This window comes from Ursus americanus, chromosome 10 (genome assembly GCF_024610735.1).
Source record: "Ursus americanus isolate L20-20 chromosome 10, mUrsAme1.1.p, whole genome shotgun sequence".
Lineage (NCBI taxonomy): Eukaryota > Metazoa > Chordata > Mammalia > Carnivora > Ursidae > Ursus > Ursus americanus.
Window position 1 is genome coordinate 66,677,286 of NC_142136.1, and position 16,605 is coordinate 66,693,890.

The window sequence follows — 16,605 nt, forward strand, 5'->3', positions numbered from 1 at the left end:
TCTCAGAAAAACTGCAAAATTTCTGACTAATGGAAGACATGTTATTTTAGTTCCACTTAAATAACTGAGAAAAAGGTGCAAAATATACATATTACAGCACTGATGCTCCTGCTACTTTAACAATCTTAGGTACAGATTTGTTATTGTAACTTCTTGTAAATGTATGTTTGTGTAAACTTCCAAAACTATTTATATGTAGATATGGATGTGTTAATGTGATTAGAAAAGAAAATCAAAACACCAAAACCTTCAGATCTACATGTGATGATTTCTGTGGCTATAAATGCCTGTTACTTTCCTACACAATTCAAAGAATAAAAGCAAAAATGTAAAAATTATTTTTTTTTTAAATTGCCGAGGAGAGACATTAAGAAAAACTGTAGTGTGGAATGACAAGGCAACTTGGTCAGTATGATGTGATTATTTAAAAATACCTTCTCATCTCTTTAGGTATTATAAAGTCTGTATTGGAAATAATAAACTATTTGTTATTCATTTAAAAAGATTTGCCTAAAACCTGTATAAATGTACAAATATTATCGGCGAGTTAATTGGGATATCAATCACCTAGGTAAGTTTATAAAAATTTTATCTTACCTGGTGTAATGGGAGTAAATATATGGGAGTTTAAATATAGCCCTATGTATATTTAAAAATTTATGAACTTTTGCAAAATAATTTGAAACTGGTTTGAAATTTAATATTATTTACAACTTACACATTTTTTTTGGGTTGTGATGGTGATGGCGTTTTTGATGGTCTTCCTCGTCCTTTCTGTGGTGTGGATTGTGTGGATTCAACTGCACTAGTTTCAGGAGACTCTGCTCTGCTTTGGAGAAGACCCAAATGTGCACAGCATCAAATTATGATTTATAACACAGTTACCAAATATATGCAGTTTAGAGTGACACGCACTTACCTCTGCTGCGCTCTCCTTGATGTTCGGTGCTGTTTGCTCTTTGACTTCTGTTCTGTATTTCCACTTTGTCTTTCTTCTTCTTCCTCTTCTTCTGGTGCTGAAGGTCCAGATTTTTTTTTGGTTCCTTTTTTAGAAGTTTTCATTGTTGGCTCTTCTTTTGGTGTACTTCCACCAAGAGGTTTAGGTGGTCGGCCTCTTTTACCTTTCTTTGGTGGACTATTCTGCTCATCCTCATTTTCTAATATGTCTTCTTTGAGCCTCTTTTCCTCAGGCCACTGTTGTTCATCTGATTCTGAAGCTGTATGGCCTCTCTTCCGTCCACGCTGACTGCCTTTAGGTTTCTGTTCCTGTACCAACTTAGTGAGGTCATCCATACCTAATTTTTCTTCTGAATCTGTGACAGGTGTTTTTTTCCGGCTTCTAGGTTTGTCCAATTCAGACTAGAAATAAAAAAATCACAACTTCAAACATACAATTGCTAAGTATGCATATTTTGAAAAATAAAACAAAAAACATGCTACCCACTTTGTCATAAAAACATGCTTAAATAAAATGCAGAGCTCTTAAGCACATGAGAACCATAACTGCCAGTATTTTAACTAAAAAATTTATGTAAGGTAAGAGGATACATTTTTATTTTTACTTAAGCTAGAGAGCCTCAAATGGAAACCTTTCAAGATCAGTATTTTATTAAATTATAAATTTTCGTGAAGAGATATTTCATTAAAAAATTTTCTAAATTCCTGGCATGAACAATGCATAACTATACTAAAGTATAATGGATCTGCTTTGATAGTCAATTTAAGTAATTCTGATTTTACTACACAGTGTATAAGAAGACATAAAATATCAGCTATGTTATATACCATACTTAGACACCATAAAAGAACTACTTTTATTTTATAAACAGAGGTTGCGAGATACAAAAGCTAAAAATACTCAAAACTTATTAAAAATTTTGGAAACACTTCTGAATCAAAGATACTGCTTATTTCCATGCACAACTAATTAATACAAAAACAATTTAAATTATTTAATTGGTAACTCAAATTTAAAATAAAAGCCTAGTCTACATTCAAAGAATTTATGCACTGACCAGAAGATGGAAACTGAGGAAATTCTCCAAAGAAATCAAGAACAGTATGAACCCTTATAGCTCTCCATACACATACATATATAAAACCCATAAATAAATGTAAATTTTATTTTGAAAAAGTTTGTGCCAATTTACATTCTTAAAGATCAGTGAAAAGAAAAAAACAAAAATTAGCTGATTAGTTTAATAGTCATTTTGTTTCCTATCTGCGAACTCCCTAATTATGTCATTGGTATTATGTTCTTTGCCCATTTGCATACTGGAGTCTTAGTATTTTAATTGACATTCTTCTACATTTCTGTGTATATTTAAATTTTAGTTCCTATTTGTTATGAAGTGAATTGTGCCCACACAAAATTCATGTTGAAGCTATAACCCTTAATGTCATGGTATTTGAAGAAGAGGTCTTTGAGAGATCCATCAGTTGAGATGAGATCATGAGGGTGGGTGGGGCCCTCCTAACAGAATTCGTCCCTTATGCGAAGAGACACCAGAGAATGTGTCTCTCTCCACCATGTGAGGACACAGTGAGAAGGTGGCCATCTGAAAACAAGGAAGAGAGCTCTCACCAGGAAGCATATTGGCCAGCATTTTGATCTTGGAATTTCCAACCTTCAAAATGGTGAGAAGATTCCTTTCTGTTGTTTAAGCCACCAAGTCTATGGTATTTTGTTATGGCAGCCTGAGCAGACTAAGACATTACTGTATCTTAATAGGATTTGAGATGAAGTTCTAAACTGTTTTTCCTATCCACCCCCCCAAAGAGTATTCCAATCATTCCAAAAACCACTGACTTGTCTTGCTTTATTTTGTATTATGTTTTAAAAATTAATAATGTTTCTGAGCTACTGTAACAGCAGCATAATATTTTACTAATTATAGATAAATATATTTGTGTCTGGCTGGGCTGTTCTTATTATAACTTCTCTTTTTTGTATTCATTTATTCTTCCACATGGACTTAAAATCACACTGGAATTTTATAACTACATATAGATTCATTTAGAGAGAACGGTCATCTTTTCTTATTTATTTTTCCCATTAAAGAACAGGGTATGCCTTCTTTCTCTTCAAGTCTTGTATGTTCCTCAATTTGGATATTTTCTCCACATAGTCTCTCCTTTTTTAAGGAAGTTTAGATCAATGGATATGTCTATTTTTGTTGTAGTAGTGGGTATTGTGGTGAAGCAAATCTCCTTTTCCCCAAGTGTATACTTGATATAAAGAAAAATTAACAAAAGTAAAATTAGTTATACACATACATACATCTATATATATGGCTACCATGCTAAATTCTTAGTTTTTCAATTGCTTCTCTTATTTTTCTAAGAATACAAAAATAAAAATGAATTTGTCTATTCTTTTTCATTGTCATATCTTTGACTCCTATTTCATGTATTCCTGCATTTGTCAAACGTTCTAGAACAATCTTAAATAATAGTGATGACAACAGGTTCCTTGTTTTTGATTTTTAATAAAAATGCTTCAAGCATTTTGCCTTTATGAAGAATAACTTAAGAGTAACTGAATCAATGACTACTGATTTAAATAGATAACACTTTTAGCATGTTAAGGAAGCAACCTGCTGTTATTAGTTTATTAAGAATTCATATGTATGAAGAATGGATTTTAAATTGTATTTATGTCTTCTTCACATGACCTGAGATTATCTTGTTAGTATTCTTATTTGGTATACTGATTTGCTATCTTACATTAAAAGATTTCTTAGCATTAAATTATCTTTATATTCCGGGAAAAACAGACCTGTAAGTGACTGGTTTTTATTTGTTAATGTTTATTTAGAGTTTTGTACATAAATTAATAATTGTTATTACACAGAGATGCAAAGAAAAGGGAAATACTGAATTAAAACTAAATTTAAAACTATCACCTCCAATTTTAAATGCTACAATTCATTTTGATGTCCAAAAATGTGATAAGGTGGTTGAATTCCTTTATGCCCTGAAAAAGGTTGGTGGTGAACAGGATATTCAATGTCTGATTTCTTGAGAATACTATAAAATAATCTAGTGTGCTTTATAAAGCACAACGTTCTTTAGTTTCTTTCTCATTTTGCACTGCATTGTCTTAAGAACAGAGGGAGTATAAAGCTGAGGTTTGAAGCAGAAAACAGGGAAAATATATTATTTGTGAAACTAAATATTTGAATAAAAATGTGTATGGAGAATAATTCATTTGTGGTGAAATTTTAGCATCAAGGTGGTAGCATATGCAAAGACAGTACTCTTTCACTATAATCTACTGGTCTTTAAATTGAACTTCTGTCTCATAATGTTAAACTCTTTGAGGATATTTCAGTTGATATTTATTAATAAGGTTCTTATAGTATTTCTGAAAATGGATGCAATGTTACACAAAAGGCAGCCAAAGGCTTCCATTATAATTATACAAATCAATCTCAAAAGCTCAGAAATTTCAAAACTTTTCTATGAAATATAGAGACTTTGTTCTTCATTGATCTAAAAGGTAGAACTAGATATAGAATTTATAGGATAACAAAACATTAAGAGTTCATCACAACCACATGTTTCCCAAATTTTGGGGGGACGTGGGGGTAAGGGAACAGGACAATATGTGGGTATGGGTGGCCTAGTTGATGTTTCCAACAAATGAGAGAAATTATAAGCTCTCCACCTAAGGCATTTTCAAGCACGTGCTAACCAACTCTCATAAATGCTAATGAAGGATTTCTGCATTAAGTGAGAAGTAGGACTAGAAGACATAAATACCTTTTCCAATTCAAGGTTCTCTTCTATAAATCCAGATAACAGGATTCCTTTCTGGCTAAGCGATCAATTTTTAATTCTGCTTGGGCAAAATTTTTAAACAGCCAATAAAAATCAGAATTTACAGTATAAATAGGATTTAGTAAGAATTTTAGAATTATAATTTTTTAAGTGGAAAGAAAAACAATCTGGCAAAACAAATTACTGGAGAAACTTGAAAACAACTGAAAATAATTTAAACTTTCTGGGATATGTAATGTTGGGCCAGTGGAAGACAAGAAGGGCAATAATAGAAGCGAAAGCAAATGTATTTTATTAATAATCTTCCACCTCTAACAGAGTAGATTCAAATACATTAACTTTTACTTTATAGTAATCATTTACCAAAAATACTGATCTTTATAATAATAAAACAGCAGCAACACCAATTAACTTAGGCTAATTCATTTATTCTGGTAAACCTTACCAGCTAAGTAGCCACATTATACAGATAAAGAAACTGATTCAGAGAGCCTCACCGATTATTCAAGAAATGTTTAAAGCTAACCTAGAAAGTCAAAATGTGTCCAATTATTAAGGCTATCAGGTTGTGTTGGAATACATAACTGTATTCTATATCTGCACTAAAACTTAAATCTGTCTTTAAATGACATTTATAAATTGTTTCTGTCATACAAGTTATCATTGTTATTATAAAATTTAAAAACTAAAGACGGCCTTTATGAAGACTGTAGCATTTCCCTACTAGAAGCTTATTTAGTAATGAAAGGCTCAAGAAATCACCTAAAATGGAGGAACCTTTAAGGACCCTCATTCTACCTCCCCCTCTAATGCTAAGTCTAAACTTATTATAGTTTAAAAACAACAACAAAAACCCAAGCAGTTCTGAGTATGGGACTGCATGTTTGATTTCAAAGATCGACAGAATAAAGATCACTTATTAGATTGACAAGAAATACAAGAGATTCAATATGCTTAAATTACATGGTAGAGGATAATTATAAACTCAAATTTGTGATTAAAACCATTAAAAGAAAATCAAATGTCAAATTTGAGAATAATTTTAACTGGTTTCAGTATAAAATTATTATTTATATAGTAAAATTATTATCATTAAAATCAAACCAAATATCTCACCCTTACAAGATCAGAGTCGTCTCTCTTGTCACTTTTTTTTCCTGGCAAAGGTGAAGACATTGTGTAATCTTCATTTTCACTGTGATCCATTTCAGAGCTATCAAGCCTTTTAATATAGACATTTATAATTATTACTACAATGAAATAACCTTAAAAGCTTTTTCTGTTCCCTAGCATAGCTTTACAGTTTTATGAGGAAGTTTCATCCTTTTCAAAAAAGTATCCATTTTATTCTAGCATATTTAGCAACGAACCAACAAGCAATGAATCACATTTAATTTAACATAATAGGGAAACTTTAAAAATCACAAATGTAGTTTTTTCCCTAAGTCTTTTTTAAAAACTAAATTCTGTTTTGGAGTGGGCACATAAAGTAAATTAAAACTTTTCTTGTTAGCAAGTTGAATTGGCCTATATTACTACAATCTGCACTGTCCCCTCTCTCTCCAATATCCCTAATTCCACTTTTCCTTCTCTTTAACACCCTCTAACACAGTAAAGTTATTATGTTCATTCTCTACCATCTTCCCCTGCTAGAATGTAAGCATGGATCTTTTCTAAACTGTACTCGGCAATTTATACTAAGCACTTGTACTAGTGCCAGGCATAAAGTAGGCACTCAATAAATACTTACTAAATGAATTAATAGCACATGCTTTCATTTATTGGTATAAAGTCTGTCTTCTGTCCTAGGTGATTACATTCCTAATCTGGCTTTAAAAACCATTTAAACATTGTTAAATCCTAAATCTCAATCTCTGGTCCAGAAGCTACCCTGAGCTCTAGACTCACATATCCAATTGCCCACTCATCGAATGTCTAATAGGCATCTCAACTTTAACAGAGCCAAAACAGTCATTTGGACACTCCTCTTTTCCCCATCTCTCCAGAACAAACGAACGAACGAACGAACACACACAAACACACATAGCCTGTTTCTCTTCAAAGGCTTCTACATCTCAGTAAATGGCACCACCACCTATATAAATACTGAGGCAAAACACCTAGGATATATCCTTAAATATTCTTTTTCCATAACTATTCATATCTAACCCATCAGCAAGACCATCTGGATCTACCATCAAAATAAATCCTAAATCTGACTATTTACCATCTTCCTCCCTCTTTATCCCTTCCCTGAATTACTATTAGCTGACTCCTAACCAGTTTTTCTACCTCAATTCTAGTTCTTCTATTCTCTACAAATAATCAAGGCAATCTAATGAAAAGTACAAATCAGATCACTAGGCTCCACAGCAATACCTTAGCATAGGCGGAAGAGTTGAAGACAATTTTGAGGCTCTTAGCTTAAATGACTGGGTGAATTAGATCACCTTTGATTATAACCAGGAATTTGCCAAGAAAAACCAGTAATTTAGGAAATGAGTTGTTGGAAATGTTTTGGTAATGTTAAGTATGAGGCCATCCACCAGAGAATATCCAAATGATATAGGCGAAGGGTCACTTAGGTATCAGCCACTAATATATAATAATACAGGAATCTAAAGCAAGAGCTATAAATGTAATTTTTGTTCAATTTCTACTATATTATATACCACTTGACAATTTATTCATTACAACGAAACTGATAAGACATTTTAGGATGTCTCCTTTATTGATTGGTTATAAATAATACAAAAGATAGCACAGCCTTTCCTAAAACCTAAGCAAGTCAATAAACAGTGGCAGTTAAGCCCCATACAAGGTTCTGCTGCTAACAAACAGTGTACGAAGCACTATGCTAAAACTAGTGACATGTGAATTATTTTCCCTTTTCTTTTTAAAAAGAAAAATCTGTAAAGCATAATTTGAAAGTACAATTTTAAAACAATTTTTTAAAGAAAAAAGTTTATACATGTACACAGGAAAAAGAAATTCAAACCAAAGAGTATATAAAATGATCTCCCTCCTACACTAGATTACCATAAGACATTGTGTATTCTTCCAAAAACTTTCTATGCATATAAAAGCCAATGTGAATACAAATCTTTTTTAAAAACTTGAAAATACTATAATACTGTTCTATTCTTTGCCTTTTTTACTCAATAATGTATTGTGGAAATAATTCATATTAGCTCATACCTCATTTTTAATGATTATGTATTCCATTGTACGGATGTACCATAATATAACAGTTTTACAACTGCTAGACATTTAGCTTATGTCTACCAACACAAGTTATACCAACAAGCTAAAATATGAAAGGCTAAGATGGAGTGCCTATCTAAAATAAGAGCGCAAGTAAGAACTTGTAAATGGCTACCAATGTAAAATGGGAACGTTCAGGCATGCACTGATTTCCATTCGCTGACATTAAATGTTTTGGGTTACATTATTTTAGATCTCATTGTCTTGTTGGAATCCTTAAATGTAAAGTATGATATTTCTTAGGTACTTACCTCCCTTTTATTCTTCCAGGAGAGCTTGGATTTGAACTGCTGCTTGCATTGCTTACAGTTTCCATTCGTGATGACTTTGTCTGAGATTGCTTGCCTGCTGATGAAAGTGGCTTATTAACAGCTCCTAGAACATTGGTTGTTTTAGGCTGAAATGAAAAATGCATATCTCTTTCTATTTGATTAAAGCCAAAAGAAATTGACATGTAAAAAAACCATAAAAAATATCTGTCAAAGTGTTTACATACAAATTACACACACAAATATGCCTATCCTTTAAACAAAATAAGGATTATGAATTGAATATCACTTGAATGAGTGAAAAAACTATACAGATGGCGTAACAGTTACGTTTCTTAGCTATGTGGAGGAGAAGGCTTACATAGAAAGTGAGAACAAATAAAATGTGCAGTCAACAAAAAGATACTCAGACTCTTGCTTTGCAAGGACATAAGATGTTCTTAACTTTAAGACTTATATCTTGATCTTACAAGGATAAGATATTTAAGGATCCAACTCTCCAGGACTTCATTATAAGCTACAAAATAAGTTCACGTATCTCAGCTTGCATCTATACAGTAAATATAATTATTTCTAACTAGTAAATGAACGATATCTAATAATTGTGTTTTCTATCTTAAGATACATCAATTTTTAAAGAAATACAAAATAACATCGTTATGCCAATACTAATACTAAAATAAACTACCACATAAAAATTAGAATGACTCTCAAAACGTACTTTTCCAGGAGTGAAAAACGATTTCATTTCTGGAGGCAGATAATTTTTGGTGTTACTGAAATTCTACAAGCAAGGGAAAAAGTTGCAGTCAGTGAATACTGAAACACTATACATGAGGTGGGTCGAACCCAACAAAGCATACAACAGCTTTTGTTTCACAATACATAACAAAATACATATTTAAATAATCAGTTCAAACACAAAATTTCAGTCACTGATTTTAAATACTATAATAAGGGGCTCCTGGATGGCTCAGTTGGTTAAGCGTCTGACTCTTGATTTCAGCTCAGGTCATGACCTCAGGGTTGTGAGACTGAGCCCCGTGTCAGGCTCTGCTCTGGGCTTAGAGCCTGCTTAAGATTCTCTCTCTCTCTCTCTCCCTCTCCCTCTGTCCCTCCCCTCCCCTAAAAATAAATAGATAGATAGATAGATAGATAGATAGATAGATAGATAGATAAATAAATAAATGCTGTAGTAAGCTTAAACTAATCTCATACCAACTCCAATACTAACAAAATGTATTTGTACTCTAACATGTTAGAGTTCTGTAAGCTCATCGGAAAACACATGCTTCTGTTAACAATACTCTACAGAGAAGAGACCACATATACTCCTGTTACCTTAATCACAACAAGGTGAATGCTTAAGAGCAGACAGTCCCTTTTAGCTACGGGGTGAGCCTACATACAAGGATGCTGTAAATATCTATACATTATGGCTAGACTTTAATTGGTATTTTACTTAAAAACAACGCAAACACAAAACAGTAGTGGTAGTTTCCATACTCTCAGTCAATAGGCTTAGGTGTATTATGAATCTCTAAGAACAATCCTGGAAAACACCTATTATATCTCATGCAATACCTGAGTTTTGTAGAAGTGGCTTAGGAACATTTTTGTAATGTTCCCTGGGTCTTGAACCTGTTCCAGTATCTGGTCTCTGCTTATTTCTTCATAACAGTTATAAATCTCAATCAAGGCTTATAACTTCAGACTGTGTCTCTACCAGCATTCTCCTTCCCATTTTGGACCAATGGTCAATAACGACAGATCTACATACATGCTTTGATCACATTTTTGCCTGAACTCATACACTGGCATAAAACTCTGAACGCAAATTCTAAATCATCTTAACTAATCTCTGAACCTTATTTGTGTCCTCTAGTTTGGCCCATATTCTAGTCCTGAACCACATTAGTAAGACTCCTAATGACTTTTCCATGACATTAGAACTCCAGCTCTTGATACTGACCCTTCCTACTCTTCCCACAACCTTTTACATTTTATTTCAATCCATACAAACAAAATATACAAGAACTACCTTGTCAGGTTGGGTGAAAAAACGAGCTGGTAGTACTGGGTCTTTAGGAGATTCCAAACTGTATGTGGTGCTTTTTGACATGATGATATTCATGGCAACATCACACACAGTGTACAGTTTCTGCAATGGTATTAAAAAAAAATTAGATACTTAAGGTGGTATCCTCGACTCTGTGAATTAGGAGTAATTCTTGAACATGCATTCAGCACAGACATACCTCAGAGATACTGCGGATTCAGCTCTAAAGCACCACAATAAAGCAAATGTAATTAAGTGAGTCAAATGAATTTTTGGGCTTCCCAATGCATATAAAAGTTATGTTTACGCTATACTATAGTCCACTGAGTGTGCAATAGCATGTCTAAAAAACAATATACAATGTAATTATAAGTAATTAAAATATATTTTATTGCAGGAGTGCCTGGGTGGCTCAGTCAGCTGAGTATCCAACTCTTGATCTCAGCTCGGGTCTTGATCTCAGGGTCACGAGTTCAAGCAGCACTGCACCGGGCTCCATGCTGGGCATGGAGCCTGGACATGGAGTCTAGATAGATAGATAGATAGATAGATAGATAGATAGATAGATAGATAGATGAAAGAGAGAAAGAGAGAGCAAGAGAGAGAGAGAGAAAGAAAGAAAGTGAGAGAGGGAGGGAGGGAGAGAGGGAGGGAGGGAGGGAGGGAGGGGAAAGAAAATTTTAGAAAAATGTATTGCTGAAAATGCTAACCATCATCTGAGCTTTCAGTGACTTGCAATCTTTTTGCTGGTAGAGAGTCTTGCCTCAGTGTTGATGGCTGCTGATAATCAGAGCGGTGGTTGCCGAACTGTGGCAATTTATTAAAACAAGACAGTAATGAAGTTTGCTGCATTGATTGACTCTTCCTTTCATGAACAATTTCTCTGTAGCGTGTGATGCTGTTTGATAGCATTTTACCCACAGAAGAATTTTCAAAATTAGAGTCAATCCTCTCAAATCTTACTGCTGTTTATTAACTAAGTTTGTGTAATACACTAAATCCTTTGTTGTCATTTCAACAATCTTCATGGCATCTTCACCAGGAGTAGTTTTCATCTCAGGAAACCACTTTCTTTGCTCATCCATCACAAGCAACTCCTAATTCATTAAAGTTTTATCATGAAATTGCAGCAATCCAGTCACATCTTTAGGCTCCACTTCTAAGTTCTCCAGCTATTTCTACTACATCTGTAGATGTACTGCAGCCATGGAAATCTTGAACCCCTCAAAGTCATTCACAAGGGTTGGAATCAACTTCTTTCAAAATCCAGTCCATGTTGGTAATTTGACTCCTTCCCATGAATCACAAATGTTCTTAATGGATGCAGAATGGAGAATCTTTTCCAGGTTTTCAACTGACTTTACCCAGACCTATCAGAAGAACCACAATCTATGCAGCTATACCCTCATAAAATGTATTTCTAAATAATAAGACTTAAAACTTGAAATTATTCCTTGATCCATGGGTTGCAGAATGGATGCTGTGTTAGCAGGCATGAAAACGGCATTAATCTGTGTATCTCTGTCAGAGCTTTTGGAAGAACCGGTGCATTATCAATGAGGAGTTAACATTTTGAAAGGAATCTTTCTTAGCAGATCTCAACTGTGGGCTTAAAATATTCAGTAAACCATGTTGTAAACAGATGTGCTGTTATCCAGGCTTTGTTGTTCTATTTACAGAGCACACAGAGTAAATTTAGCATAATTCATAAGGGTCCTAGGATTTTCAGAATGGTACAAGAGCACTGGCTTCAGCTTCAAGTCACCAGCTGCATTAGCCCCTAACAAGAGAGTCAGCCTGTCCTTTGAAGCCAGGCACAGACTTCTCCTCTCTAGCTATCAAAGTCCTCGATGGCATCTTCCTCCAGTAGAAGGCTGTTGTGGCTACACTGAAAAGCCGTTGTTTAGAGTAATCACCTTCATTAATTACCTTAGCTGGACCTTCTGGGGAACCTGCTGCAGCTTCTCCACCAGCACTTGCTGCTTCACCTTGTACTTCATGTTACGGAGCTGACTTCTCCCCTTGAACCTCACGGACCAACCTCTGTTAGCTTCTGCTTTCTTTTGCAGCTTCCTCACCTCTCTCAGCCCTCACAGGTTGAAGAGAGTTAGGGCCTTGCTCTGGATTAGGCTTTGGCTTAAGGGAATGTTGTCATTGGTTTGATCTCCTATTCAGGCCAAACTTTCTCTGTATCGGCAATAAGGATGTTTTGCTTTCTTATCATTTGTGTTTTCACTGGAGCAGCACTTTTAATCTTCTTCAAAAACTTTTCCTTTGCGTGCACAACTTGGCTAACTATTTGGCAAGAGACCTAGCTTTCAGCCTATCTCGGTTTCTACATGCCTTCCTCACCAAACTTCATCATTTCTAGCTTTTGATTTAAAGTAAGAAACCTGTGACTCTTCCTTTCACTTGAACACTTAGAGGCCACTGTAGGGTTATTAATTGGCCTAATTTCCATATTGTTGTGTCTCGGTGAATAGGGAAGCCTGAGAAGAGGGAGAGAGATGGGGGAACGGCTGCTGGATAGAGCAGTTGGAACACACGCATCTGTCAATTAAGTTAGTTTGCCATCTTAGTTGGGTGCAGTTTGTGGCACCCCAAAACAATTACAATAGTTGACATCAAAGATCACTGATCTCAGTTCACCATAAGATAAACAGTAACAATGAAAAAGTTTGAAATACTGCAGGAATTACCAAAATGTGACACAGAGACATGAAATAAGCAAATGCTGTTGGAAAATGGTGCCACGAGACTTGCTTAGTGCAGGGTTGCCACAAACCTTCAAATTGTAAAAACAATGCAGTCATCTGCAAAGTGTGCTAAGGTTATGACTGTATGTAGTTTTTGGTACGTTAATAGTGTAAGTTAAACTATTATTTTCATTATTTCCTAGTAATAGCATTACTACTAATTCCGTATTAGTAATTCTACATCAGTAATTCAAATTACTAGTAGAAATACTAATTATTAAATACTAAAAAAAAGACTGATAAATACTATAGAAGAAGCACATCCACATTCAAATGCTTAAATCAACATGGAATCATAATTATTTAAAAAGAATTACATACTTCATTCATTTTTGCATCATCTGGTCCTTGGGCATCTTTTGTTTGTTTAATATTTTCCACCATCTTTCTGATAAATGCATGACTGTTATTTTCATTTTTAGCCATTAATATTTCTAGAACAAACCAAAGACATCTAAAAAAAAAAGGGAGGGGGGAGAAAAAGAAATTAGGTGGAAAAACTGGTTGTTTAATAGAGATATAATAATTCTAAATATAAATATAATAAATTCCACATATGGAAAAAATTAAAAAGGAAAAACCAGCTGCAAATCAAGAGAGAAAAAAAGGTATGTCATGCATATGTATCATAACTTACCAGCAATGTAGGTATGAATTCGTAAGACCCCTTCCCAAAATTTCACTAATGTTCCCAAGGAGGCAGGTTGAAAAAGAACTTAATGGTGGAGAGAATGAAGTGATCCCAACCCCCAGCAATGATAGGGAGGGAAGACTGCCTAAAGTAATAACTGGACCATGGATAAAATGAAAACTCAAATACTCAAGACTGACTGCAATCCTGATTGGAAGTTTTCAAGAAAATATAATTACCCCACTTAGTAGTTAAGAATCTTCATGAGTAAGTTAGAGAAGAAAAAGTCAAGGTGTACAACTATACATACTGTCTTTGCTTAAAGAGGAAAAAGTTAAAAGGAAGCTTCACTAGCTAAGGTTAATTACATAAAACTCCATTCTAGAACGATCAAAAGTGCTTTATCACTTTCCAGATAGAATGGAACAGGGTTTTGGCACAGAGGAGAAAAGTAAAGGGAGAAGAGAGAAATGTGAAGCGGGATGGTTAGAAGTTTTCATTAGTTACAATCACTCTAACGCAGAACTTATTTTGGGAGAATTGCTTGTTTTTAAAAAACCGAAAACTGTGGCTAAAAGGGGGTAATGGCTTTTCCCTTGCCATGAGAAAGTTATCAGTAATTTGATTTCATTCTCTTAAGGCACCTCAAATATTTAACTATAAAACATTTCTATGAACTAAGAAACCACCAGTTATTTTAATAGGAAGCTAAATGCATAATAAATTCATTTATTCAAAACCACAAAGGTCATCCTTTATTATAGAAAGAGGACTAGGGTCTCAAACTTAATTTAAAGAACTATGCTGTGTTATAAAGACTTCTCTAAATACCACTATATTTCCCTATTCCATACCCAGGCATAGATGGCTTTTTGGCCTCTCAACAATCTTTGAAAGAATTACAAGTGTCATAAACTTGAACTAGAGAATCACCAAATGAAGTAGTAAGTGGGGTAGTTCCCTGATCAACAACTTGGCCCATTATTAAATTAGACCATTCTCTCTTCCTACAGAGGAAGATAGTTACTACAAAGAAAAAGTGCTACGTGAATAAAGGAGAGTATTAATTGACCCATATGAAAATCTAGAGTTGCAGAAGAAAGTAGGAAAAGGGAGGAACTGGAACAGAAGATTTTAATGGACTACATCAATAGAAAAGAAATGCCAGGGGCGCCTGGGTGGCTCAATCCTTAAGTGTCTGCCTTCGGCTCAGGGCGTGATCCCGGAGTCCTGGGATCGAGCCCCACATCAGGCTCCCCCGCTGGGACCCTGCTTCTTCCTCTCCCACTCCCCCTGCCTGTGTTCCCTCCCTCGCTGGCTTTATTAAATAAATAAAATCTTAAAAAAAAAATAGAAAAGAAATGCCAGAATAATAGAGAAATAGAACAGTAGTACGGTAATTATGCTAAATTAAGTTTTGGAAAATCACACGGGAAATGAATATGAAGAGATGGTATGAAAAAAGAAAAGCAAGAGAGCAAATAAGGGAAAGAACCTTAAACTCCTAAGAAATTAAATAAATCTAATAAACTAATTATAATGGAGATTCCATTATCAGCAACAAAGAGAAAAAAACTTCCAGAAAACATGAAAATGGGATGAAAAAAGTCTTACTCTTTAACATCTTTAAGTTGTTCAATATCCTGTACTTTGACATAATCTGGGTCATGTGCCAAAAGGTGAATTGTATATGGAACAACATATTCTGGCAGAAGAGACAATAATTTTTCTGAAAAAACAAAACAAAACAAAACATCCAGGTTGTTAGAAAACCAAATCTTACTCTTTCTGTCTCTGATACCATATTTCCTGCATCCCTATAGTTTACCACATGGCTAGAAGAAAAATATACTGAAATGTCCAGTGTTGAGGGACATCATAAACAAGCTTATTTATTCATCCACCACATTCAATATTGAAATGCCTACTAAATGCACCATTTGCTGAGGCTATAAAGACAAATATTTTCATTTTCAAATGCACATGGTAAAAAGTGACCAGAACAAACTATCCAAGACTAAGAAATTAAGAAACATAAGATCCACCTTTCTTGTTATGAGCCACCATATGTTTAAGACTCCCTTGTTAAGCTGCTAAGCAAAAATACGATACATTTTTCAAAGTTAATATGGCACAAAAATAGAATGATTGATACTATCTGATAACAACACAGATGGGATAAAGTGAGAAGATTAAAAACAGGCAGAAAAGCACCTGATATTAACATCAGCTCCAGGTGAGAATGATGAAAAACGAAAGACCCATAACTTTTTTAATCTAAAAGATAGTACTTAGACAACCTTTATACATTTACCTGTATTTTACTGTTTTATTTAAAGTATCTCCAGTGTCAGTGCTTATTTTCCTTAGCCATTTAGTCAGTTATATAAAGAGATATGGGTTGATACTGAAATACCTATGCATTTATATTTTAAAAACGACCTTTTCAAAAGGAAAGCAGTTACTGAAAAATGATAACAACCTTGTATTCAACGACTGCTGATTAGACAATAATAAGTAACAGTAACATCATTTTGTATTCTATAAAACTGAAACTGGCTAGAAAAGTGTACTTTTCATTTTCATACATGCTTACCACTAACAGCTGCATGCTGCTTCAAATACTCGCGTCGCACATTTATATTTTTTACCAGGCACTGCCTAGCATGAGCTCTCCTCTCTTTTACAGGATCTTTTGCACAAAGTGCACAGATTGCCATATACTCAAGTGGAAGCCGTAATCGGGAAAGGCCTTTGTGAAGTTTCTGAGCAAACACTTGTCTTACTTGATAGCATTCATCCTGTAAAGACACAATTATTTCACAGACTACTCATATGGCAGCA

The 16,605-nt window shown here is 34.3% G+C and overlaps 1 protein-coding gene across 7 annotated transcripts in view; it reads right to left on the bottom strand.

Moving 5' to 3' along the window:
• Nucleotides 1-16,605, bottom strand: part of PDS5B (PDS5 cohesin associated factor B) — a 186,464-nt gene that overhangs the window by 6,928 nt on the left and 162,931 nt on the right. For 2 of the 7 annotated variants that reach the window (XM_087865205.1, XM_087865200.1), the window contains exons 25-33: nt 16,358-16,562; nt 15,376-15,490; nt 13,452-13,584; nt 10,357-10,476; nt 9,037-9,099; nt 8,298-8,443; nt 5,899-6,004; nt 920-1,359; nt 719-829 (exon numbers count right to left, since the gene is read on the bottom strand). In XM_087865205.1, coding sequence (XP_087721331.1) covers nt 719-829; nt 920-1,359; nt 5,899-6,004; nt 8,298-8,443; nt 9,037-9,099; nt 10,357-10,476; nt 13,452-13,584; nt 15,376-15,490; nt 16,358-16,562 — 1,439 coding nt within the window. Of the gene's footprint in view, nt 1-714; nt 830-919; nt 1,360-5,898; nt 6,005-8,297; nt 8,444-9,036; nt 9,100-10,356; nt 10,477-13,451; nt 13,585-15,375; nt 15,491-16,357; nt 16,563-16,605 lie in introns of those variants that run through there. The other 5 variants (XM_087865202.1, XM_087865201.1, XM_045796985.2 and 2 more) reach the window with 5 other exon arrangements.